General features: G+C 43.7%; 1 protein-coding gene across 3 annotated transcripts in view; it reads left to right on the top strand.

Moving 5' to 3' along the window:
- Window positions 1-21,973, top strand: part of CAPN9 (calpain 9) — a 28,325-nt gene extending 6,352 nt beyond the window's left edge. For 2 of the 3 annotated variants that reach the window (XM_072857980.1, XM_072857978.1), the window contains 17 exons: window positions 87-220; window positions 838-1,006; window positions 2,591-2,674; window positions 2,928-3,013; window positions 4,340-4,417; window positions 8,866-9,026; window positions 9,707-9,864; window positions 10,523-10,731; window positions 11,360-11,396; window positions 12,894-12,974; window positions 13,478-13,535; window positions 14,116-14,180; window positions 17,070-17,138; window positions 18,543-18,621; window positions 19,297-19,413; window positions 20,449-20,507; window positions 21,320-21,973. In XM_072857980.1, the coding sequence (XP_072714081.1) occupies window positions 87-220; window positions 838-1,006; window positions 2,591-2,674; window positions 2,928-3,013; window positions 4,340-4,417; window positions 8,866-9,026; window positions 9,707-9,864; window positions 10,523-10,731; window positions 11,360-11,396; window positions 12,894-12,974; window positions 13,478-13,535; window positions 14,116-14,180; window positions 17,070-17,138; window positions 18,543-18,621; window positions 19,297-19,413; window positions 20,449-20,507; window positions 21,320-21,346 (1,671 nt within the window). In that variant the 3' untranslated portion in view covers window positions 21,347-21,973. The remainder of the gene's footprint in view (window positions 1-86; window positions 221-837; window positions 1,007-2,590; window positions 2,675-2,927; window positions 3,014-4,339; window positions 4,418-8,865; window positions 9,027-9,706; window positions 9,865-10,522; window positions 10,732-11,359; window positions 11,397-12,893; window positions 12,975-13,477; window positions 13,536-14,115; window positions 14,181-17,069; window positions 17,139-18,542; window positions 18,622-19,296; window positions 19,414-20,448; window positions 20,508-21,319) is intronic. The other variant, XM_072857979.1, reaches the window with a different exon arrangement.
- Window positions 21,974-24,963: the final 2,990 nt, after the last annotated feature.

The following is a 24,963-nucleotide window of genomic DNA, read 5'->3' as shown; positions in this document are numbered from 1 at the left end:
ACAATTGTAAGTGCTGGGACACCAGAGTCCTACGCTCAAGAAATGACATGCTGTCAGCAAACTCATGCCCCATCCTTTCTAAATAGTTTTGGCAGCACAACCAGTGGCTGGATGTTGTGATTGATGACCGATTACCCACCTTCAAAGGCCGGTTGGTTTTCCTGCACTCAGCTGAACACAACGAATTTTGGAGTGCCTTACTAGAGAAAGCCTATGCCAAGTAAGTCGCACTGTGCATACATAATTTGCTATTTGTACACACATTATTCACAATTTGTACGTACATTATTCACAACTCAAGTGAACAGCTTCTATCCAGTATATTGGGGGGGTTGCGAGGGGGGGGGGGTTGGATTTGCTGCTGCCCTGATATAGACATTATGTCTATCTCTTGTGAACTGGTCCAGCATCCAGCACATCATTAGATACAACCCTAGCTGATAGCAATAGAGTTGGATCAAAGCCTGAATCCTGCCATTTGTGTCTCTGCTGAGACCTCAATTGATGGTTCTCACTAACTGTATTTTTAAATGATTTGGCAGGTAGCAAGCCACTGACATGCAGGGATATTCAGTCCTTGCCAACCTGACAACTGGCACTAAAGAAAGCAAAGCCCCAGGCTTTAAGGATATGGAGAAAGGAATGAATTAAAAATGCAATTAACAAGGAAAGCAGAATGATCCCAATACTCCTTCCATATATCCTGGGTGCATTCTGGGGTACTTCTTTTGACTTCAGTGCTGTTGCTGTGATTTTACACCCATGTGAGAAAGCTCTCAAACATGAGTATGTTCAAAGTTTTGAAAGCATGTCTAACAGTCAGCATGTGTTTTCCAGGCTAAACGGCAGCTACGAGGCTCTGAAAGGAGGCAGTACAATAGAAGCCATGGAGGATTTCACTGGGGGTGTAGGAGAAATGTATGAGGTTAAAAAGGCTCCTGACAATTTCTATGAAATCCTAGAGAAAGCTCTGAAAAGATGTTCAATGGTGGCCTGCTCTATTGATGTAAGTAAGAAATGGGGTCTGAATTTCTTAGTTTAGTTTTGTGGTTTCTGCGTTAAAAAAAAAACAAAACAACTACTTTTTAAAGACCAGTTAAATTCATGACAAGTAGATGGATGCACTTAACTCTGCAAATAATAGTTATGAACTGATAGGTATGTAATATTAATGTAGTCCTTAGTACAGTTCTTTAAAAGAGAAGAAAAAGATTCATCACTTTTCAGCAGGTGATGGCCACTGTATTTAAGGCAATAATGACATGAGTATCAGCACTTGGTGAGAGTGAACTTTATTTCCTGACTTATTTGATCACTTAGCATTAAAATTGGCAATAGCTTTTTGAGGACTTACTGGTTCCAGAGACTACAAAATTGGTTTTTTTTCAGCCCTGAATTCTGTAACACCTGTGGGAACCTGGGGGCTCAAGACAATTTTCAGGATCAGTGTGTTTGTTTATAAACAGAGGCTGGGGCTTAGGATATGTCAGGTTTATCCCTCCAGAGACTAAAACCTCCAGCTTTCCCAGAGAAAAGGTTGCTGGTGAGTAGCGCCTGCATAGGTTGGTTACACTGCTCTGCCAGTGTGTCTGATCTAGGGTAAAAGGAGCCGTCCATGTGTCCTTGGCTTTCTGGTGAAAAATGCCTGAATTGCTCAACAGCAAGAGCGAAAGCCCTGTTGCTGTTCCTTGCTGATGGTGCTCAGTGGGAAAGGCAGTTTGGAAACAAAAGTGTGCCAGGTTTCTCCACCAGAATGAGCAGCTGCAGAAAAAGGTGTCAGAGCAAATGGAAAATTCTACCAAGGACAAAATGTTTCATTTCCCTTCTGGGCACTTGTAACAAAAGCAAAGGAAGTGCCCAGGCTAGGGGAGAAGGAGAGAGACTTTCGTTTGCTCTCTGCCCAAGAGCCTCATCATTGAACATCTGGCCGGGCTGAGGGAGACCTGTTGTCTCAAACTCATTGCCTGCCTGACTGAAAGCAGGGCTTTTCCACAAGCTCTCTCCTTTACTCAAGACTGTGCCCTCAGCTTTGGGGTTCAGTGATTTCTGATTTGAGTTTCCCCTTCTCTCCTGATGAAGATTTGCTGCTTATGAAGACTAATTAAATATTTATTGAACTAGAGAGAGACTGTGATGCTCAGCTGGCTGATGGGACCCTTCACTGCCATCACCGCTCCATCAATGTCTTTTTACAAGAAATGAGACCACATCAACACCTGATCTCAGTCTGAGAGCACCTTTTCCCATCCCTTAGCTGACATAAGCTACATTTGAATGGAAGTTAAGATTGAGATCCCTGAAACGTAGATGATGTTGATACAAAATCACAGGGGTAGAGAAGGTATTTCAGCCTGGAGCCACCTTATTTTCCCTTTGAGTGAACAATGCTAAAAAAAAAAAAAAAATCCTTTCCTTTCCTCAAAGGGCACCATTGCAGCATCACTGTCTGCATTGAGCAGACAGACAAGCTCCCTGTTCATAGTACTGGTTAGGCACTGACCTCCCACCTGATGCTTGGAAGGGACCAGGTGGCACCACTTGTGATCTCACTGTGAAGAGAAAGATTCACATTTTTTTTCCCATATTTCAGACCAGCAGTGCTGCCGAGTCAGAAGCCAAAACCCCCTTTGGCCTTATAAAGGGCCATGCTTACTCTGTGACTGGCATCGATGAGGTACGTTCAGCAGTGGAGGTCAAGGAGAGACCTGGGGAAAAAGATATGGGAGCGTCCCCCGACCTTAGGTGACGGGGGAGTTATCCTGGGGGAGTTACCCAAATTCCCATCCATCTTTACTTTCCACATCTCCTGTAGCAGTCTGCACCTTTTGCCCAGCTGTTATACCAGCTTTCCCAGCCTCTGCACACTGGAGAAGTCCTGCTCCCTAGCTACTGACACTTGGTATTTTCTCTATTTCCTTCTTCTCCAGGTGAGATACCGGAGGCAGCAAGTGCAGCTCATAAGGATAAGGAACCCCTGGGGACAGGTCGAGTGGAATGGCCCTTGGAGTGACAAGTGCGTGCACTGTCCCATACACACTGGCCTCACAAAGGCCAAATCCCAGCCTCTGCTCCACAGCTAGCTTTCTGCAGCCCCAGCTATTCCACAGAAAATTAAATCCAGAGTTTGCACATACGTAACAGTATTACTGCCATACTAACATGTCACCCTCAGTATTTTCAAAGCTGCTCAATTATGGGGACACTGTCAAGCTTGTTTAGCCCCCAAAATCTTGCATTAGCAAAAATCATGCATTAATATAAATGGGATAAGTTAATTTTAAGACACTCCCGATTGGAAAAATTATATATTTGGAGTGATTTTTTGTTTATTTTTTGCAAGCCTGTTGTTGTTGTACTTGTAACACAACATCCGTGCTTTGTCCTACTGCAGATAAGCTGAAAACTGATATCTTATTACCCCCTCTAAGTAGCTTATGAGTCCCTAGTTGCATTTACTGTTCTGGGTTTCTAAACATGTCAGAAATAGGTAGGAACCTTACAGGTTATATATGACCATTAAATGAGACCCTTTCCACGTGATACCCACCAAAGTTGTGGAAGGACCCAAAACCACAACAGGATTGGTCTGAAAACAAGTCTGGTTTTACTACCAAAGGTAAACAAAGTGCAAATAATACAAAAGAAAAAAAAATATATATAGTAAAAAACAACACTATGTTCCCCCGTAACACACACTTTTCAATGTATTTTTGCACATGTGCATGGTTTCATTTTTGTTTCACTTTCTTCTACTGAGTTTTTTATTCACACAGATATAGAGGAGAGGAACCATAACTTGCCTGGCCCTTTAAAATTGCTGAGACACATAGTCATCTGTAGGACTACTTTGAATGTCCCTGTCCTTAACATGACTCAGAAATAAATGAAATATTTGCACGTCAGCTCTGATCCTTTGTTACCTTGAAAAAGAAAAATATGGATAATTGGGATATATAATGTGTGATTAAATCTCCAAAAAATGGAGAGGTTAAGATCAGGACAGGCATCTGGCAATTTGTGCTGTTTATTGAAAAGGCTGTCTCTGCAAACCAGAGGTCTGATTCTGCACTTGGGAGGTTTTCTGGAACTCAAGATGCAGAAATGATGCTCAAGATGCTACTCAAGATGTAGCTTCCAGCTACATTAGTTGGGTCTCTGTGACCATGAGTGACAGCAGGATTCCGGCAACCTCTTAAATGCATCTGTGTTTGTGTGAGCCACTCAAATAAAATACATCTGGAAGAAGAACAGCCTGCTGCTGTGTCCAGCCAGTTGTTCTGAACCAGGGAAAATTAACTGCCACATACCCGTAGTAAAGCTTGGTTTTGTTTTCTTGCAGCTCTCTGGAGTGGCGTTCAGTCAGCCCATCGGAGCAGAGACGCCTATCTCGGGCAGCACTGGATGATGGAGAGTTCTGGTAAGCCACAGGTTTTTAAAGTGTGTGGCTCTAGTGAGAAATCAAGGTGCAAGCAGCCAAAATGGGGAGTAAGGAAGAAGTCTCTGTGTGAGGAAATGCTCAGTTTCTGCCTCGGAGAGGGCAGGTAGAATGCTCACTTGGTTTTCTGTGTGTTTCGTGTATGCCCATGTCTATTTTAATAACAAAAAGTGTTTTAAAAGTAATCTTAGTTAATGGCATTAGCATATTTCAAATACTGTGCATCTCCCATGAATGTAACAACCTTTACATCCTTCCCTTGAACAAAGGCAGGCTGTACAGAGGGGACCATTGTATTGTACTGTAACACCTATGAAATGCCTTTGGGGTTGATGCTAGGCATACACTGGAAGGGAAGGGAGTCCTGAGAAGCAATACTACTTGTTACAGAAAGTGAAAGAACACCAAACTATGTGTGAAATGATGGAAAATTTTAAGAAAATATGAAATTAAATGGAAAAAACCGTGGTGGAAATTGCTTTAGAAGTGTGAAGTGTTCTTCATGCCAAATTCATGATCTCAGACAGAGCAGATGGCTCACTTGCACACGATCGCCCCCTATATCAACCATGCTGTGCACTACTGACAATGTGTCTGGTCGCATTTTCTAGGGCCAGATGTTCATCTCTTTTACACAGAGGTAAATCTAGAGAGGTATACAGTGGGGCTATTCCAGATTTTTCCTGCAAGTTAAACCAAAGTTCAACTTTAGGCCTGAAAAGTGATTTCAGATAGACAATGCAGCAGGTTAAGTCACATAAAATTATTTATCCCAAACTTTGATAGCTCTGGAGGGAAGTAGGTCCAGTGGCTTATCCATTACTTAAGTATTTTTACATAGGATATTTTGAGTTATTTTGTTATTGACATTGTAAATGCAGTAGGGCATTTCCAGTTTTTCCAAAAAGCTTTTGTGGGGTTTTTTTTGTCTGTTTTTGACCTGGCTACAGCTGGAGCTTATGGGGTGAATGAAAAGGAGGCAAAGACTTTACTGAAACCCAAGTAACTCCAGCAGGTCTCTCAATACAGGGCATGACTTAAAGCCTGACTGTGTAATGGCAGTACAAGTGTGCTAGCAGGCATCAAATGAGCAATGAAATTTGTGAAAAAGTCATCTGTCCAACAGAGCTAAGCTGATAGTTAAGTAAGTCCTTGGAAGGCCAATAAAAATCAATGAGGTTGAACATACCCAGACAAGTGTTGGCCTTCCTCATCCAGTGTCTCAGCCATTCAGAGCAGAAAAAAAAGCCATTGGGACTGAAATTTCCGCTGAAGGGGTTAAGTGGACAAAAATCATATGCAGAAGAAATGCTTCCAAAACCAGTCAGGCAAGTTTGATACCGGCTAAACCCTCCACCCAGTCCATCAGACTTATTTTTCCTAACGCTTTTTGACCTCTGTGTATTTCTCTAAGGAGTGTTTGCGTCATTGCCCTCTCTAAGCCACACCTTGATGGTTTCCCTATCACGCTTCACGTACAGACTTTGCATGAGCAATAATGTGATGTATCCCTAAAGACATTAAAATGGTCAGATGAGGAAAGAGGTGAACATAGCTGCTTCTCTCCAGCTTTCAGTTTGCTCCTACTGTGGTTCTTGCTGATGCAGTTTAGCTGAGGAGATGGTGAATGAGCTATATTCCTGCTTCTGCAGCTGAGGACCTTCAGCCGGTCTATTCACCACTCCTGGTGGTGACTTGGCTTGCCCCCCTGGAAAGCTGGGGTAATCTTTATGAGGTGCTTTGAAACCTGCTGCTAGAAATAGTGAGTAGCAAACTAATTAGGTCCTCAAGAGTTCAAAACATGTTCTCCATGACATGCATTATCTATGGGCTTAGCAAATAATGTAAGGTGCAATGGGGCTCTTCTCCTTGTTGACCACAACCAGTTTCTACTGAAGTAGACTTAATAGTAAGTTTTACAGTCAGCAAGCTCTTTGTACGTCATTTCTTAATGTGTCTGGAAGCTGAAAGGGAGCCCAGGAAACCTGCTATGGACTCATGAACAACTTTTGTAACTGCGCTGCAGGTTTTGGACCCAGCTTATTCCATGTGCTGACTGCAAACAAGGCAATGGTCACAAGCTCATCTCTGTTAATGAAAGAGAAGAGGAAGAAGAAATATACCTGTTTATTCTCATGTATTGTGTTAGATTTCATCCTAGGTGGAACAGGAAGGCTAGGAGGAAGAGTAGTGCAACGAGGGAAATTAGATTAAAAGTTATGGAACATTTAAAGAAAGATAAGTGTCATATCATCAGACTGTCTTCAGTCAAGACAAAAAGGTAGCACAGTTGCAGAGGACTACATGGGATAAGGCAGCCAAGGTGGGAAATGTGGTCTGATAAGACTTTTCATCACTTTTGTTCTTTAGATTTGTGAGGACTGAAGAAAATCTTCATGGTAACATGCTGAGGGCCTGCTGACCTCATTAACTACCCCAAAGATATTTTGGCTACATATTAGCAGTTCAGATTGGTCTTGTCCACATGCTTCTACTAGATGCAAAGAAGGCATCCTGATGTTGGCTAAGAAATCAGCTTTTCACTTGCCCTAGTCCCTTCCCTCCTAAAATCAGAGGGTCCGAGTCTTCTCTTCCCTTCACCAGTAGAAATCCAGGACAGCCCTAGGGAAGTCAGAACAGGTGTTTTACCTCTTAGGAGCCAAATCTGATCTATAAAGTACAACTCCTTCATCTGCTTTGCAGCATGTTTCCAAAGAGCCCAAAATTGCATAGTATGGCCAGGAAACGGAGCCGCTTAGAGACAGATTTTGCTATGCTGCCCCTGCTCTAGTGTACTGAGCATCAAAGTGAGAATTAGCAGTGCCTAGGGCTAGCAATACATGGGAATAGCCGACAAGAAAGAGGACAGAGCTCAGGAAAGCAAACCCTGCTGTTTCTTCTCACACTAAAAACAAGTTGTAAAATGTCCCATGGCAAGAGTAAATTAATACCACCACAGACATCTATTTCTTATGCAGCAGAAAAATGGAGCTAGCTCTGTTTGGTGAGCTACACTGAAGGCTAGCGGGGTCCTATCTGCCACTGACGCAGATAAACGTGAGGTCTTGGAGAGCTTTTGCTATTCCATTTTGTTGTTAGGCATCAGCCACTAGAGGAAAAGGATAGTTCTAGAAGCTCGTGTTAGGAAGGAGATCAATTTCTGTATGTTATTTCTATAGTCCATGGAGAGAGATGGGCTCTTATAGATAGCAATTCAGAGCAAAGGACACATCTGGATGCTAAATTTCCTCAGGAAGACCTAATATCTCTCCCCTTTTACAGAGGGAAGTTCAGCCTACTAAGGCTACCCTCAGTCTTAGAGCATATGGGCCTCCTGTCCTTGCAGTGCCCACCGTGCAAGCTGCTGTCTCTTAGACAGCTTCCCTGCTCTGTTCCTTTTGCCCAGGGCTGCACATCATGCCCAGGGGTGCCTGGCTCTGGCTGTCCCTTCTCTTGGCTGTTTGCTCAGTCCTGAACACCAGGCTCCTTGGCCAGCAGGACAGTTGGTATGTTTTTGCCCTTTTACTTGCTACATAAAATCACATGGTTTATCTGCTTCTCGGCATGCTGAGCAGGCTAGTTTCAACCAGCCCAGCCTAGCAGCTCAAAAACATCCATACTGTGGTGTTTGCTTCCTCCTTCCCATGGCCACGTATATGTGTCCACCTTGGGTAAAAATTATATGTAGTGCAATCTGCGTGACACAGTAGCAGGCAGCAGTGTCTATACCACCTTCAAGGGCAGGTTGGAGCCACTACTCAAGTCCAAACACTTTTTGTCTCTTGTGTTCGGTGTATTTTTTTGCTAGGACAAGGTCCCAGGCAGCCATAAAGGAGGGAAGGGTGAGCAACTTGAGCCTAGGCACCTTAGCAGAGGCCCAAATGTGACTTTAACTGCAGTACGGACAGGCTAATCATACCATGGCTTGGCTAGTCTATCACCATATGTCCCTTGTAGTGCTGTCATGTGGCTAGCATTGAACACATAGCTGATTTGTAGGCAGACTTCGCTCCTGCACAGATGCCTGCCACCCTTTGGTTGGTTCTTCGGCAATATAGATGCAGCCATTAGGGCCAGGATGGTGTTAATGAAATAACTCTTTCCACCGTAGGTTTTGTGCCAGTGTCACTTCTTTTCATCTTATACTCAGCTATAACTGAATAAAATCAATGGAGGTATAGCGTAAAAAGAAAGGTGTAAGAGATGTCAGAATCAGACCCAGACATTAAGGTTGCTTGTGTTTTACACCACAGTGAGTGAGAGCTAGCTTCTCCCCTGGTGTACATTGGCATATCTCCACAGTCACTGAAACTACTCAGATCCACACGAGCTGGTGATCTGGCCCTGGAACTCTGGGGAATAAATATTTCTGCTGGGCATCCTTCACTGAAGTGAATGACTGCCTGTTCCTTCCCATGTCTTTCACTCAGGATGAAATTTGAAGACTTCAAAGTGCATTTTGATAAAGTTGAGATCTGCAACCTGACTCCAGATGCCCTGGAAGACAGCACTACCCACAAGTGGGAGGTGACCATCCACCAGGGGAGCTGGGTCCGGGGATCCACCGCAGGAGGATGTAGAAATTTTCTAGGTAAATATACTGCTTTGAAAATGAGACGCAGTCACTGAAATCTTTACCCACCCTCAGCCACCTCTCCTGTTACCCCATAGCCAGAATTGCAGGTGAGAATCCTGTCTCAGCTAGCAGGAACCAGCCAAAGGGACAAATGTTCATATGGTCCCACTTGAGACTTTGCGGTAAAAGAGCTACTTCATTTGCTCTCAAGTTCGTTGGATCTGATTTGCCTCTTATTTACATTTGCATGAGCAGGACTAGCTCCAAATGAGTCACTTAAACTGCAGCAGTAAGTATAAAATGAGACAAAAATCCAGCTCAGCCAGCATGTTTATGTGGCTCTGAAGTAGCATCATGGATCTGAACTGTGTTACTCCAGACTGGCACCAGCATGATGGGATCATTGTAGCTATGTACTTTTAACAAAATCCCATCTGATAACTTTATTTAAAGCATGGTAACTTAATAAAATATCAGGCCTAAAATCTTTTCTACACCTAGTTCCATGGAGGGCTTTGGGATTTGGCTTTTTTTCTGCAGAGCTTAGTGGAAAGAAGCGTGACAGCTAATGGAAAAACTAAATTTGAGCAAAACCTCAGCTTAATTGTCCTTTTTGTTTTCTATTTTTTAGTAGTAGTAGTGGTGGTATTATTATTGTGAGGCAAGAAACTCTCTGGTGTTCTTTACATTGGCAGACACTTTCTGGACAAATCCACAAATCAAGCTACATTTGACAGAGAAAGATGATGGACAAGATGACTGCACATTCATAGCAGCGCTGATGCAAAAGGATCGCCGTAAACTCAAGAAGTTTGGTGCTGAAATGCTAACCATCGGCTACTCTATTTATGAGGTACTCTATTGCTTTTACAGCGCAGTAGCTGCACTATCAGTATTAGCATCTTTCTCTGGGTTTGTACCCCTGCCAGTCATCATGTATTTTTAGGGCCCTTGCTCTTAAAGTTATATTCTCAGTTACATCAAGCCCCACAGAGAATTTTGATGTGGTTGGGATGGAGTCCTCTCAGAGGAGGATTTAGGAGTCCCTACGGGGCCATGGGTTCCCAGGATAGACTCCTCAGCCCCATGATTCTGTCATCCGCTGCCTAGCTCCCAGAGAGAGGATGTTGCTTCTTATGAGCCTCCTGGGGCACATCACACACAGGGTTGCCTGCCACTGAGGTTGGGATTGGCAAATCTGTTGTCACTGCTCTGTGACACCCCACCTGTGATGGTGATATTTAATGACAGGGAATGTTTAAGCAGGAAGACAATGTCCCAGAGTCCTCTTAGACTGCCTTCTGGGTGGGAAAGGACCAACCGTAACAGGTCCTTGCCATAAGGTGGGAGCTAGGTTGCCGCGAGCACCTGGGTGAAGGGACGAGAGTCCGGGTCACAGCTGGGGGACAGGCTTCTGCCAGGCAGAGTTTGGCTCTGTGACTGGGAAAGGGGCAAGTATGGCCCCCAGCACACCCCAGCCAGTGCAGCGCTGCCTTCGTTTCCCCTCCTAGAGCCCCGGCAGAGACGGACACTTGGGCAAAGACTTCTTCAGGTACCACCCCTCCAAGGCCAGGAGCAAAACCTACATTAATTTAAGGGAAGTATCTCACCGATTCAAGCTGCCGCCGGGCAATTACGTTCTTATTCCGACCACATTTGAGCCGCACCAGGAGGCAGATTTCTGCCTGAGGATTTTCTCTGAGAAGAAGGCCATCACTGAGTAAGTCAGCAGTGAGCCCCAGGCCCTCCCATGCTTGCCTGCATGTGGGGCTGGTGGCTGCTGGGGAGAGGCTGGTTCCCAGGCACCCAGCCCTACAAGCAGAGCCCTGGCATGGAAAGCTCCTGATGGTTTTTTTGCATTTGCCCATTTTGCTAAACCTGACTTTTTTTTGGAGAGGAGTTTAGGAGGTAGGGAGATAGGGCTTGCCATGGTGAACCTGCTGGAAGCTTGACAAGGAGGAGTTGCTAGCTGCCTGATACTGTTCAGGAATCTGTGAATGCAGCAGTGTTTGTTTCCTGTTTGTTTCCTCCCAAAGTTTGTCCAAATGACAATTTTATATTAAAATAGGGTATTGAGGAAAAAGTGTGTGCACAATGAATAAAGAAGGAGATGAATTCTTTAGCAGACAGCATGCACAGCTGTGCCCTCCCCTGAGTCCTGCTTAAAGTCTGTTTTAAAAGCTTATACCAAAATTTAAACAGTGCAAAAATCTGATTGTCTGATGAATTTTCAGTTCAGTAAAAAATGCAGTTTTATCATTCACCTCTGAAAAATTTAATAAGCAAGCTTCCACCCCAAGAAGATGTTTAATATCTCCAGATACCGAATAAGGTTTTGTTTTCTCCAGGGATCTAGATGAAAACGTTGCCATTGATCTCCCTGAGGTAAGTCTACAGAGTTAAAATAGCAAGAGAATAGCTCAGCAGAAGCTGGTACACACTGCTTTTACTGTCTTTGGCTAAAACACATTCATTTCACAGGAATGTTACACAATTGCCAGCTTTGTGTATGTGACTGAAACAGTCAGTTCTGCTGAATATGGTAAAAGAGCTGTAACAATCAAAATTGTAATTGTTACACTTCTGCATCCCCTTCCAAGGCAGTTGGTGTCAGCCAGCACCAGAGGCCGGTATTGGCCACCATGGGTGCACTGAAAGCACACCTGTTAGCACTGGAGAGGCACATGGCCATTCACATCTTTTAAAATTTTATTTAGTATGAAAAAATAAGAGGCAAGAGAATGTCCACAGACCTACATTCATTTTGCATACAAATACCTTTATTTTACTTATCAATATCCGCAGGGCTTGGGAGGGAACGCTTGATACATGCATGTGCCTACTGAAATGATTAATTTTTTGTTTGTTTGTTTCTGTATGGCCTGGTCTGCCTGCTGAGCACTAATTGCAGCTGAGTCTGAGTCAGCTCCTGTTTAAGTGTATCACTGCAAATAAGCCATTAATTGTGGTGTGTCTTCCCATGGAAACAAGCTAAGCCAAGATCTCATGTGTCCCTCTTTAGTAAAACTGGCCTCCAGGGACCAGCTGACAAGTGTGTCTCCATTTCTGGGATCTCAGGGCCATGTTCAGTAGCAAAGTAAATCTGTTCACCTGTCCCAGTATCATTAAGGGACTGCATGCAAACTTGAGCAGAATGAAGTGGGGAACATACATATGGTCAAAAAAAGCGTAAGTGGCCAAGCAGTGTCACCAGGGCCACTCTGGTGAGAGAAAACAAAGCCCGGTTCTTTGCTTCCTGTGCTGTGCTGTTGCCTTCTCTTTCCCCATTTTTTGGCCCAAGAGCTCCTCTCTGTTCACATGGTCACCCCAGCTATAGCAGTGGCTCTACACTATTGCATCTCTCTGCTCATCAGTGTAGACTGAAGCCTGGACTCTACACCCCTGCAACTGCACTGAGGCACTCAGCTGGCAGACAGCTGAAAGTACTTCCAGGCTCAGGATGGTGCTGGGTAATGTGCTGAAGTGCAGCCACCTCTGGCTGGTGCTCTCAAGAAGGGCGAGAGGTCCCTGGATGATGCTGCTGGAAAGCTCTCAGTAGAGCTGTGGTTGTTCAAGGACCAGGGAAGCAGAGTGGTGCAGGGGTGGGATAAGAGGAGAGGTGTTTTCCAGGATGGGTGCTCTTGGTTTTGATATAGCCAAGGCAATGGCACACTATGCAATTGCCCAGGCGAAGGAAATGAGGGGGTGAGACTCCCCTCAGGCAGCTAGATGGGTCGGAGGCCTCAGGTCTAGCAATGTTCATGAGCATGTGTACCCTTATTTTAAGATGTGCTATGGTCCCCTGATGCACAGAGGGGCTACGTGCAGGAGAAATGTCATGTTTTACAATTCTTATAATGACTTGTGTGGTTGATGTTGCAGCCTCCAAACCCAACCCCAAGCCCACAAGAAACGGAAGAAGAAAAGCAGTTCCAGGCACTCTTTGAGCAGATTTCAGGAAAGGTGAGTCCAAAACCCTTGTGGGTCATAGCAAGATGTAGAAAGAGAGGAGACACTTCTGCCCCCACCCAGGGCCAGGTGAAACAAAAATGACTTATTTTGGGAGGAGTATGCTTAGTTGTAGTGTGTTGTTTGGGCACCAGATGTCACCACGCCTTATGTCTAGGTGGAGAAGGGTGCAGTCCCTGGTGAGCAAGCAGGAGGACCAAAGCTAGAAGTCAAGCTCTGAAGGAGCCTACCTGGTTCAGTGTCCAGCTGTGGTTTATTTTTCTTTGAATCTATGGTTCCCGCTTGAGATCTCCTTCAGACAGCCTTATGCACAGCAGCACTCCTGTATTTTGCCAGCCCTTTAGTTTTTAGCCTTTTCTGGGTTTTGTATGGTTCTCTTTTCTTGAGTTGCAATAAAGTACAGATGGGTGATAGATGTTTGCATTTTCTGAGGTTTTTGGTATGTCTGATTACAGAAACATCCAAGTAACAGATGTTGCACTTTTTTTTTACTTTAGGACATGGAGATAGCTGCAGAAGAACTTGAATATGTTCTGAATGCTGTATTAAAAAAAAGTAAGTGTTGATAACCTCTAAGTTAAGGGCTGTAAAGAACTTTATAAAAGCTGCCATTAAATTCACTTACAGATAGAAAAAGAAAGGCTGTGTTACGACTCCTGCCTAGTGTCCTCCAGCCAGCCAGGGCAGAGCCGGGAAAACATCTGGTCCATGATCTAACCACGAGCTTGCCCTGCCTCCAGCATGATCCATGTCAGCTCAGTGAGGCCAGCTCTCCATTTCACTACTGCTCTGCTGTGGAGCGACAGGCACTGGGCTGGGACTTGTAAGACCTCGACATAGTTCATGACCCTGCTACAGGCCCTTTGTACAATGGGAAACCTGTCACTCTCTGAACCTCATCTTCTGATTAACGAAACAAGGGCACTATTTCCTGTCATGTCTTCAGTAAATACCTCTTCTGTCTGGACTGTGACTTCTCTATAGTGGGGGCTGTCTTCATCTTCCAGTGCACAGGTCCTCCCACAATAAGGACTAAGAGCCAGCTGTCTCTGCTTATGAAATCCTATTTTCTACTTTCAGTTTATAAAAGGCAGATTTGCCTAATCACTTCTTTCTTATTATTGTCCTTTTTCAGCAAAGAACATCAAATTCAAGAACTTAAGTCTTATTTCATGCCGAAATATCATTTCTCTTATGGATGTATCCTTTTGAATAAGTGCTTATGAAGCTAAATGAGTACTGAATATAATTGTCCATAGCATTACCTGTCATGGATACCAGAAACGGATGTGGTAGTGTCATGGCAGAACACTACCCAAAGAAAAAAGTTATGTGAAAGTTGTATCCTGATTTTTATTTTAGAAATTTAGGGTTAGGAGCTTCAAGACAGACCATTTTCTACTGCAGACTTAGAGGCAGATGCTTTAATGCTGAGCACTTTTAAAAGTAAATCTCAAGTTACTTCTGTATAGAACAGTGCATTTTTCAAGCTGTGGCTTATTTGAAAAAGGCCTAGAAGAGATAACTCAAGAAAAGTCTGTTGTCTGGAGGGTTAAATTCACCAGAGGGAGTTGTGCATGCAAGTTATGGGTCAGAAATTAAGGATCAGCAGAGTGTTGAAAATTACTGATATCAAAGCTGTGGGTTTTTTGACAACCAGACTAAAAGCTGGAAAAACTGGTCTTTCAGCTAGATCCTGGAACTCCAAGAAGCAGACATGTGGGCGAGAGTTGTCTGTCCAAATTTAGGCATTTGTGGTGTAGGAGTCTACATCTAAGCTAGCTTTCTAGACTTCCTTTGTAGATAGTGAAAAGGATGGTGTAATTATGCTTGTTCTGGATGCACCTAACTGTGAGGGATGCTAAATGACTGCTCAGACATTAGGTGAGATGAATCACAGCCCTGGTACTTCCTGACCAGATTCGTCCTTTGCAATGTTCTGTGCCTGTTGAGTTTGCTCAGCATGGCTTCTCCTCAGGTAGAGCTGTTTTTTGCAGTATGCTTTCCTGATAGACAGTTTTGTTACACGTGAGACAAAACAGATGCACTCCTAACAAGGCAAGTATCTACATTTGGTTGGTATCTTGCTTGTTCAGCTAAGTTCGTATCTTTTGCTTTTGTTGCTCCAGTCCATGACAGAGGTAACACCCTCTCAAGCATTTCTAACAGAAAACCAAAACAGACAAAACTTTATCCTGTTAAAGCTATGTCCATAATGTTAAAATTCAGTGCAGATCAGTCACCATGCATATGCAATGAGAAACAGGGGACCAGTCCTAAATTTCTTCCCTTAAAAACCAAGCTTCAGTAGGGAGCTGGTCCATGTTCACATCTCATCCTTACATGGTATTGGGACAGAGCCAGGGTCTGCACTTGACCCAGGAGCACGGCAGCAGTCCTAGGTTTACTATTTAGGATATAACTAAATAGTTTCCATGATTTGCAATGCTTCCAAGCAAATCTCTGCATAGTTTTGAATAAAAGGGGAAACATCTCTTCCTCTGCTTTGGAAGCACAAGGAACGCAGACACAGCCATCCCACTCTGGACATGGTATATGGAGCACAAGGGAGGAGCAAAACAACATGATTGCAAACCCAAGTCAACGCTGGCAGAGTCCTCTCCGTGTCACATGTCACCAAATTCCCTGGCTACAGTCACCATGCAGTGGTACGGAATGGGGGCAAAGTTCTACATGACCCTAGGAAGAACCTGGCTGGGTAAAAAGACAGACTTTTTGCAGGAATGATAACGTCCTTGGGATCTGTGGGTGCCCTCAATGTCACTAGTGTAGGTGCTTAAATAACGGCAGGTATTAGCTAGACCACACTTGGCACGTTTTCACCTTTGTGAATGCTCGCTGAGCTAGTGTCCATCTAAGCAAGGGCTTTGTCCTGGCAAGTAAGATGGAAAGGGGAAGCGGAATGGGCCCATTCCTTATTTAGCATCTCAGAGCAAGTGCCCCATCCTGCAAGTGAGCTGTGCTTGCACGACATCAGTAACTCAGTAAAATAAGTATTAAGACCCTCACACTTAAGGTAGAGGGAAGACCAGGCAGATCTAATCCCTGCCTCTCAGAACTGCTATATAGACATTTTTTTCCAGACCATAAGGACCAGATTTTGCCAGCCTCACCCCACAACTCCCATTAATTTCTGGTTGAGCCATTGCAACAGAGCCTGGTCTCCAGATAAAAATACTGAATAGCACACTGGTTGACTAACTCCTTCGAGTACAGTAGCAATTTGTTTTAATCAGGTAATTTAATTCTCTGAATCATTTATATCCCATTTACATCCAAAGCTGTTCTTGCCTTAGAACAATCTGTCTCTTTCTCCTGTGGAGCCTGCATTGCTCAGCTGTGGTTTTATATCACATAATGTTCCCCAAGTATCACAGCCACAGCCATGACTGTAACTGCTTGTCGTGGTTTAGCCCCAGCCGGCAACTAAGCACCACACAGCCGCTCACTCACTCCCCCCCGGTGGGATGGGGGAGAGAATTGGAAGAGCAAAAGTAAGAAAACTCGAGGGTTGAGATAAAAACAGTTTAATAGGTAAAGCAAAAGCCACGCACGCAAGCAAAGCAAAGCAAGGAATTCCTTCACTACTTCCCATGGGCAGGCAGGTGTTCAGCCATCCCCAGGAAAGCAGGGCTCCGTCAAGCGTAGTGGTTACTTGGGAAGACAAACGCCATCACTCCAAATGTCCCCCTCTTTGGTCAGTTTGGATCAACTATCCTGGCTGTGTCCCCTCACAGCTTCTTCTGCACCTGGCAGAGCATGGGAAGCTGACAAGTCCTGGACTAGTGCAGCAACAACTAAAACATCTCTGTATTATCAACACTGTTTTCAGCACAAATCCAAAACATAGCCCCACACCAGCCACTATAAAGAAAATTAACTCTATCTCAGCTGAAACCAGGACACTGCTCAAGCTGCACCTCATAAGAAATCCCAATATCGGTTTCAGCAGCGCCATAGGCTTTCCAGACAACTTAACCTTTTCTGCTTAAAGGAACAGCACTGATAAATTCAGATAGAATTTGGACCTTCTTGTAACAAATCCTTTTCCTTAATTCAGATTACCAGACCAGTGGCAATGGGAAACTGGAATTTAGTGAGTTCAAAGTTTTCTGGGAAACAATGAAGAAATGGATAGTAGGTGACATTATTCATTGTATTTGTTTCTCCATTTCATTAGCTGTTTCCTGCATAGTTTATTATGTATGTGCAGACAAAAATGGAGACAGGACTGTTTACAAGCCACGAATTTTAACTCAAAACAAATGTTTTAAAAGTATGGGGGCTTGTTTTGGATAGTCAAAGGCATTCTTAGCTTTCCATGATGCTAAACCATAATGGTTTTTTGGAAATAACAGAGATTTTTGTAAGCAAATCAACTATGTTTGGGATAAGGAATGCAATGGGCACTAATAAGCAAGCCAATCAAAATGAAACTTAAGGAGTTTCCATCACTGCTGTTGTACAGAAGAAGAAAGTGATGATTCATGACTAGTAGGAAACAATCATTTCCTAAGTCACTGCATTTCCATTATTGATCTCTCAGGAGTCAACTGTACTGAAGTCTGGGAAAGTGTTGATTCTAATTTTAAACACATTTCCCTGCCACTGTATATGGCAGTAAGAATAAGCAGGCTTGCAGAATGAGGCCACAGACTGAATATTCAAATAAAGACATCATAATTGTTTCCTCATGGTCATTAATAGTTTCTTCTGAATTCATGCTTCACCCAAGCATTCAAAACATGCAGTTCTCTGCTTCTTGTCTAGCCTGTCAGAAATGGCAAACACTTTTTCTGGGTACTAATGCAACATCTCTTTTAACAAAGGACGCATTGTTTTTTAACAAGGGGGCTTGAGAAATCTTTGTATCCTGTAGGAAGATTTGCACGTATATTTGCTGGAAAATTTTAAGCTGAATGTGACCGCAGCTCTAAATAACTCATATTCCAAGGGAGAGTCATGTTTGTCGTCTCATTAAAAGGTTGGAATTTAACTCCAGCTTAATAATTATTTAATATTTAGGTCAAAATTCAAACCATTTGTACCAGTTCTCTTGGTTGTACCATGAATGTGGCTGTTTAGGTCTTTTATACCTAGAAGCAAATGAATAAGTGACAATCTTAACCTCATGTTAAACAATTTGTCTCTAGCCTTCAAAATTATAGAGAAAAGCATAAAAAGAGATTATGAGACTGCATCAGTTATGACTTAAAAGATGAAGAACAATATGTCCTTCCCAGATAAAATAACTTTTAAAAAAATCATGGAATTTTTTATGAGGAGCAACTCATTATTTTTGAATGTTTGGGTTTGGCAGTACTTGTTTAAGTTTCACAACAACCTATTCATATGACAAAGAGAATTGGGACCCAGATTTGCTCCTCAGTTACAAAATCAGACTGGATCTAGACCAAAGTCTTGTCAGCTTTCTTAAATGCTTATGCTACGCAGTTAGAGATAAACACCTTGCCTTTCTATGCTATGTCTGTGCTCCCTTTCATATGCAAATACTGAACTTTCTGTATGCTTTCATAACAGAATATCTTTCTTCAATTTGACTTTGATAAATCTGGCTCCATGTCCTCCTATGAGCTTCGCAGTGCTCTTAAAGCTGCAGGTAAGACAAGCACTGCATTTTATCTGGGAAACCTGTCGGGCAGATTGGCTGTGGGTGAAGAGGTCTGCAACCAATTATGCAGGCCGGGTGCCCCTGAACAGAGAGGAGGTCTAAACCCCAGAGAGGACCTGGGCACCTAGAGAGGACATTGAGTAGACAAATTTTGCCCCAGGTATCCCCAACCCTGCAGGGCAGTCACTCAGAGCAATCTTTACATTTTTATTGAGCTCTGTTAAGCTCAACAGGGTTGCACACGTGCAGGGTTAGACTCTGAAACAAACCACTTCAGAGTCCATCTCCACTCAAGGGTTGGAGGAACAGTGAGTAAGCTGTTTGTTATGAAGAGCAGTCAGTGCATTTGTATTTAATCACAAATTATTTTTATTAAAGCACCTAGTTTTGCAGAAATTCCTCCAAATTTCAAGGAGACAGAATGGTCCCTCATACATCAAAAAGTGCATGGACTAGAAACTAGTGACTGCAAAATTTCTTCTTCAGAGTTTGTTATTCATCACAAGCTTAAAGAACTTTGTGGTCAGATCACGTTCTGGATGGATGTGTGCCACAGAGTATTCCCCATTAACTGGTTTTCAAGATTAGTTAGTAGAGATCTGCAGATTCCTCCCTGGCCTACGAGGTTTCTCACTTTTCCTCTGCGCACGTGTCTTTTTGAAGGATACCAACTCAACAACTACCTGCTGCAACTGATTGTCCTCCGATACTCTGATGAACAGTTCCAGATTGAATTTGATGATTTTCTGAACTGCTTAATTCGCTTAGAGAATGCAAGTCGTGAGTAACTTCTTCCTCTGGAATTTCTTCCTCTTTGAAAAAAAAATGTTCCACTTTCAGCTGTTGTTGAGCATATTGCACAATGTCTGAGATGAAGTGTGTACATGGCTAACAGAAAGGAGCTGTGTTTAGCATTTGCTTTCAGGATGGCTTTTCTCCTGTAAAGTGAAAAATGTTCTGCTGCTAATGGAAAATTTCCCCATGTGAATAGAGCCTGCTTCATAAACTCTGCAGCAACGTAGAAGGCATGTGACGAATGCTGGCAAAGTCCGTGTTATAGCCTTTCCTGTGGCTCACCCACGAGCTTAATTTAGGATCACAGAATTTCAATGTTCAAATATTGCTTGTGCCTCATGCAAAGAGATAATTGGCATACACTTGGGCAGGTATCTCCTGTACCTTTTACATAACTTGTCCACTTTTGACTGAAGGTATGGTTCCCTGTACATCGAGGCACCCTAGGTCTCAGTTCAGTTGTGCGCAGGGTCACTCTCATTCCAGAGCAGCAGTAGTAGAGATGATAGGTAAAATGGCTGGATAAATGCTGAAGTGATCATTAGTGTGTCTCCAAATTCAAATCAAACACAACTCACTCTATGAGGAGCAAAATCAACTTTCTTGACTGTTTTTTTTTGTTTTGTTCTTCTATTTACTTTCTGGTTCCATCTGTGGCAATAGAAGTATTAAACTACTGAAATAGAAAAATTAAATAAGATACATAAAGACATGCAAATTGCTTGGCTTCATTTCGGAATGTCATCCATATCTGACTGTTTAGCACATCCAGGACACCCTCTTCCAGTCAAGTCCTGAAGTGAGACTTGCACAAAGACCTTAAGTCAGCAAGACATTTCCTCTTACAAGGAGTTTGTTTTGTCAAAGCAGCTACCACCACCAAGCAATCCTAAGTGATCTGCCTTTGTGCCAGGCCCTCCCTCTCCTTGGCACAGCCACCCATCGTTGCGGGATAGGGAGCTCTTGTATGAATATGAATGAGGTGTATTTATAGCACCGGTGTCCTGTTTTTCATTTCAGGAGTATTCCAAGCACTGAGTGTGAAAAACAAGGAGTTCATTAACCTGAATATAGGCGAGGTATGAGCACAGCTTCATAAACACTGACAAAATGATGGGGCTTCTCTAGAGCTTTGTCCTCTTGTAAGAACTGGAGTATTTCTGCATGACACTTCAGCTGACATCTACGTCCATGTGCAGGAGGCATCTGCCATAGGTTTCAGCAGGGCTGAAAACATTACAGCACATGCAATGATTACATCTCCTCCATGCTATTTCCTTCCTTGCCCTGTGGCATATTGACAGCTTCCCATCCCTCTCTCTAGATTCTCTGCTTTTTCCTTCCTCGGGTGTCAGCTCTCAATGGGGAAAAGGGGAAGCAGCAGATGGGGATGGGGTCTTTCACTCTCCCCGAATCCCCCAGGAGTTCAGATCAGCCTCTCCTGTGCATGTCCATCATCTGCTTCTCACACTACTCAGCAGAGGCTTCTTATTTTCTTGTGCTCTCTTTGTCTCCCTGTTGCGTATGTGGGTTGCCTCTCATTTTACACTAACCCAAAGCTTCCTGGGGCAAGGCACAATGAATTCCCTGACACAGCAAATGTGGGAGCCCGTGCGGACTGCTGGGATGCAAACAAAATCACTGCCATTACCAGCATCTAGTGCTTGGAGAGCTCTGCCTCCTTCCCTCCAAACACAGAAGTAAATGCTGGCTGAGGTCTCTCCTTAGTGACAGGACATAAAAGCCTAGTAAACAAAGTTCCTCTTCCCTGTGTGGGGGTCAATTCAGAGCAAGGCAGTGCTTTTGAACATCTCTCATTTGGGGAAAGGGAGGGGGAGGGAGAAGAGCCTGAAATCATTTATTGTAAAGTTGGTCTTTCTTCCAATATTAGTTTATCAACCTGGCAATGAACATCTGAAGAAGTCTGGCTTGGATGCTGGGAGTTCCTTGCGACATTGCTGCCGAGACTTCTGCCCCAACACCTGAGGTCCCCTTTGCATGCAAACTTTACCAGGAGATTTTGTGCAGAGGAACACGCGTGCTGCCCACCCTTTCTGGTCTCCAGCCCTGTTGATGAGTTTAACAGTCAGGTCACATTTTGTTTTTAATTTTGGTAAAGCCTGCTACTGGATTTGTTACTGTGAAAGGCATTTGGATGGGGCACACATGCCTCCCAAGCAGACTGAAACTGATGTCCCTGAGTGACCACAGGTCTTTATGAAATAGGATTTTATTTAGTTTCAGCACAGACTACAGTGATTAAAAGTCTTTGTTGCTGCTTGGCTACAGATTACTGTAAGGTGCTTTTGAAAATATAAGATTGCATAAAACTTTGTTCAGTTCGGAATTTATTTCCAGGCATGCTGTGTGGCTACATAACAAGTCCCTTGTTGTAGCCACATGAATTGCAGTCTGGTGGACTGTGAACAAAGGAAGACTAGGGAATGTATGGATGAAAATACATGCTTGAATGTTTATGACAGAGGTCCCTGGTCCAGGCTTCCTTAGAAGGATTCTTAAGCTAAGGTTTGACATTCATCACAGATTTAATTTAGGGAAAAAATGTTGCATCTCACCTTCCCTTAGTCCTTCCTCTGCTACCCACAAAGTTCCTCTGCTACACACTTTGTTCTGTGGCCAAAGCATGTCCCACAAGCCAACCTCTGCAGAGTTGCACACAGCTTGCCTTCATCTTCAGAGAAACGTGTGGCCCCTGAGACAGTGAGCTGTTGTGTGGGGCCATTTTCCTCCAGGCAGTCCAAGATTGTGTCCCACACCAACCATGCTCTAGAAGAGCAACTATAATCATTTTAGATGAATTAAATCTACCCATTGGTAAGGCCCTGATCTCTGCAGCTATTGCTATTTTGCATCTGTGATTTACATAGTATTATTCATGTGATGTGGGTAGCCAGTGCTGAGTTAAAAAATAACAGTAATAGCAGCCAGGGACTTAAGAGGCCTTCATAGGATTTGTTTCCATGATTATCTTCGTAACTTATGTCTATTTTTTAATTAATCAACTGTCTGGATTTGTTTTCTAAAACCTTTCTTGCAGTGAAACAGATGGCCCTAGAATAGCCTTGCATTCCCTACTGTTCAGGGTCACTGAGACAGTTTTGTTTTCTCTAGATTTAGACCTAATGAGCAATTCTGGAAGGAAAATCAAGCTGCAGTAAAGGTGAAGTTCAAACAAAGAAAACACATAGGGATCATGATGTTTAAAATACCCACTTTCTTTTTTTCTAACAATTATAATCTTGTAACTATGCAGAAAATGCTCTGGAGCTAGCTGGAAGCTGAGCAAAAGCTAATGGTTGCAGTATTTGATTAACCGAGGTAGTCAGCCCCATGAGGTGTATCGATTTTCAGATGTGCTGATTGTATGCCCTTTTGACAGCACTGGAGGCAGCTGTCTAAATTTGTGAAAGTTTGGATTAAAATCTAGACTGTCCTATAAACACTCGGCCACATACTTGAAACAAAAAAATCACAGATCCTTAATTGGTTCATTGTGCGAGCTTAGATGTGGATACAAATTTGTTGTAATATAGCATCGCTCACAAGCTATGCAGAAGAAAAGAGGTGTCTCAATGCCTGGCATCACCAGTGTAGCTTTGTTCCTCCACACAGAGCTGGGAATGCCTTGGTGGAATCAGGACTGATATAAGAAAGTGATAAATATTGAGGTGGGAGCAATGGGACACAGGTAAAAATCTCCTCTGCATTTAAAAGAAAATTCATACATTTAAGAAAAAAACCACCCTGAGGTGTTTTCTGCCCACTTGGAGCAGTTGCCTGCTGACTGTATCACAAGAAATTTGAGAGCTAACATCTGAGTCCTTTACAAGTCAAGCCTCTTTCCTGGCCGGCCAGCTCACTGCAGAAAGCCAAGTCCCCGTCCTACCTTGGGGTTTAGACAATACCCATAGCCACAGCAGAGATGCATGTAAGGGGAGTTAAGCACAAGAAAACCTGTACGTACAACTGGGCTGGCCCATGGCCACCCAGAGTCTGTTGCAGCACGGTCCCTATCTCACCACTTTGGCTATAAGGATATTATGGGTGCCTGTGCTGAAAGCCTTGCTAAAATCAAGGTGAAGAACAGCAACTGCTCCCCCTTGTCCTATGCGCTAGACCATTTTCTTTCTGCATTGGAGTAAGGCCCACCTTAAAAAGGGAAAAGTACCCTTAGAACTAAGTGCATGTGAAGATGGAGGATTATATAATCCCCAGTAAGGAGTTTTTTTGTTCTGCCATTATACTGCTTGTGTGAGTGACGGAGTGGATGAGTCAGAAACATTTGACTTCACAGCCCCATCCGAATACGATAGTCCTTCTCAGCCCTGCACCCGCCTGGTGTTTGAGCAGGAGGGCAACTCAGTGCCCAGAAGCAGGGGTTTAGGCTTGCTGATCTTCTTTTCTTTTAATCAAGGATCTTGAATTCAAAGCTAGACCTTGCTGCCTTCTCTGACATGAGATGTAGATATGTTTGGCTCTGTACCATTGCAGGAGCTATGGCAAATCACTTACCATGCTCTGAAAGCTGTGTGAGTGGTACATTCCCTAATGTGGTACACACAGACCTTGGTAGCAAGAACTGTCTCATGCTTGGAGCTCTGCCTGTCTGCTAATAGCAACATTAATGGGGAACATGAGAGGCATTTTTCATAATTATACTACTGGAAAAAACCAAAAATCACTTAGCTACAGGGTTGCAATCTGAGCATACTCTCCCACTCCCTCACAGAACCAAAAATCTCTCTCTAAAACCTGCTGCTGAAGCCTCAGGCCAGATGTTAGTGGGGGCTGGCTGCTCCCCTGGTGCTGGTGTCTCTCCTCTGCTCCCCCGTGCCCTCTCAGCAGCCTCAGCTCCCCAGGATGTTGGGCAGTGCTCAGAGACACGGCATGCTTCTGAGTTTAAAGGAACAACATCAACTCAAGGCATAAGCCTTTTGAGAGGGGATTCATTTGGAGTTTGTCCCAAGCTCAGCCACCTCCACCACCCTAACCACCCTGAGGGTAGATTTGGCAACGGTGTTTTCCTGTCTTGAAGAAGGTTTCCTGCCCAACCTGTGGCTGAGGCCAGAAGGGACATAGTTAGTGAAAGCTACCATGAAAAACTGCCATAAAAATGTAAAGAAACTGAAAAATAGTGAAATTGCATTCTGCCATTTCTCCATGCAAACAGAGACAGAAACTGTCAATAAACATTTTGGGCACAGGTGTGGGCAGAAGTATCCCATGCTTCTTCGGAAAGCTCCCAGGGAGTGGCTTAGCAATGCTGACTCTTTGGCAGCAATACTTGCCTCAGAAAATAATATTTTTTTCACGGGCGTATTTTAATCCCCACTAGGTTTTTTGGGGGCCCGCAAACTCATGTGTCAACACAAGGGGTACATGAAGCATTGTAGGGGTGGAGAGGAGGGGAAAGAAAAACACAAGTGAAGTCTAGCCATCCTGCTGCTGCAAAGCCTCCATATTGAGGTGCTGTGGTGTCAGGCAGGAGAGATGCTAGAAGTGATGTGGCGGTTC

The sequence above is a fragment of the Ciconia boyciana genome, chromosome 3 (assembly GCF_034638445.1).
Source record: "Ciconia boyciana chromosome 3, ASM3463844v1, whole genome shotgun sequence".
Lineage (NCBI taxonomy): Eukaryota > Metazoa > Chordata > Aves > Ciconiiformes > Ciconiidae > Ciconia > Ciconia boyciana.
The sequence above is the reverse complement of the archived record's forward strand: the minus strand, read 5'-3'. Positions and strand labels throughout refer to the sequence as shown.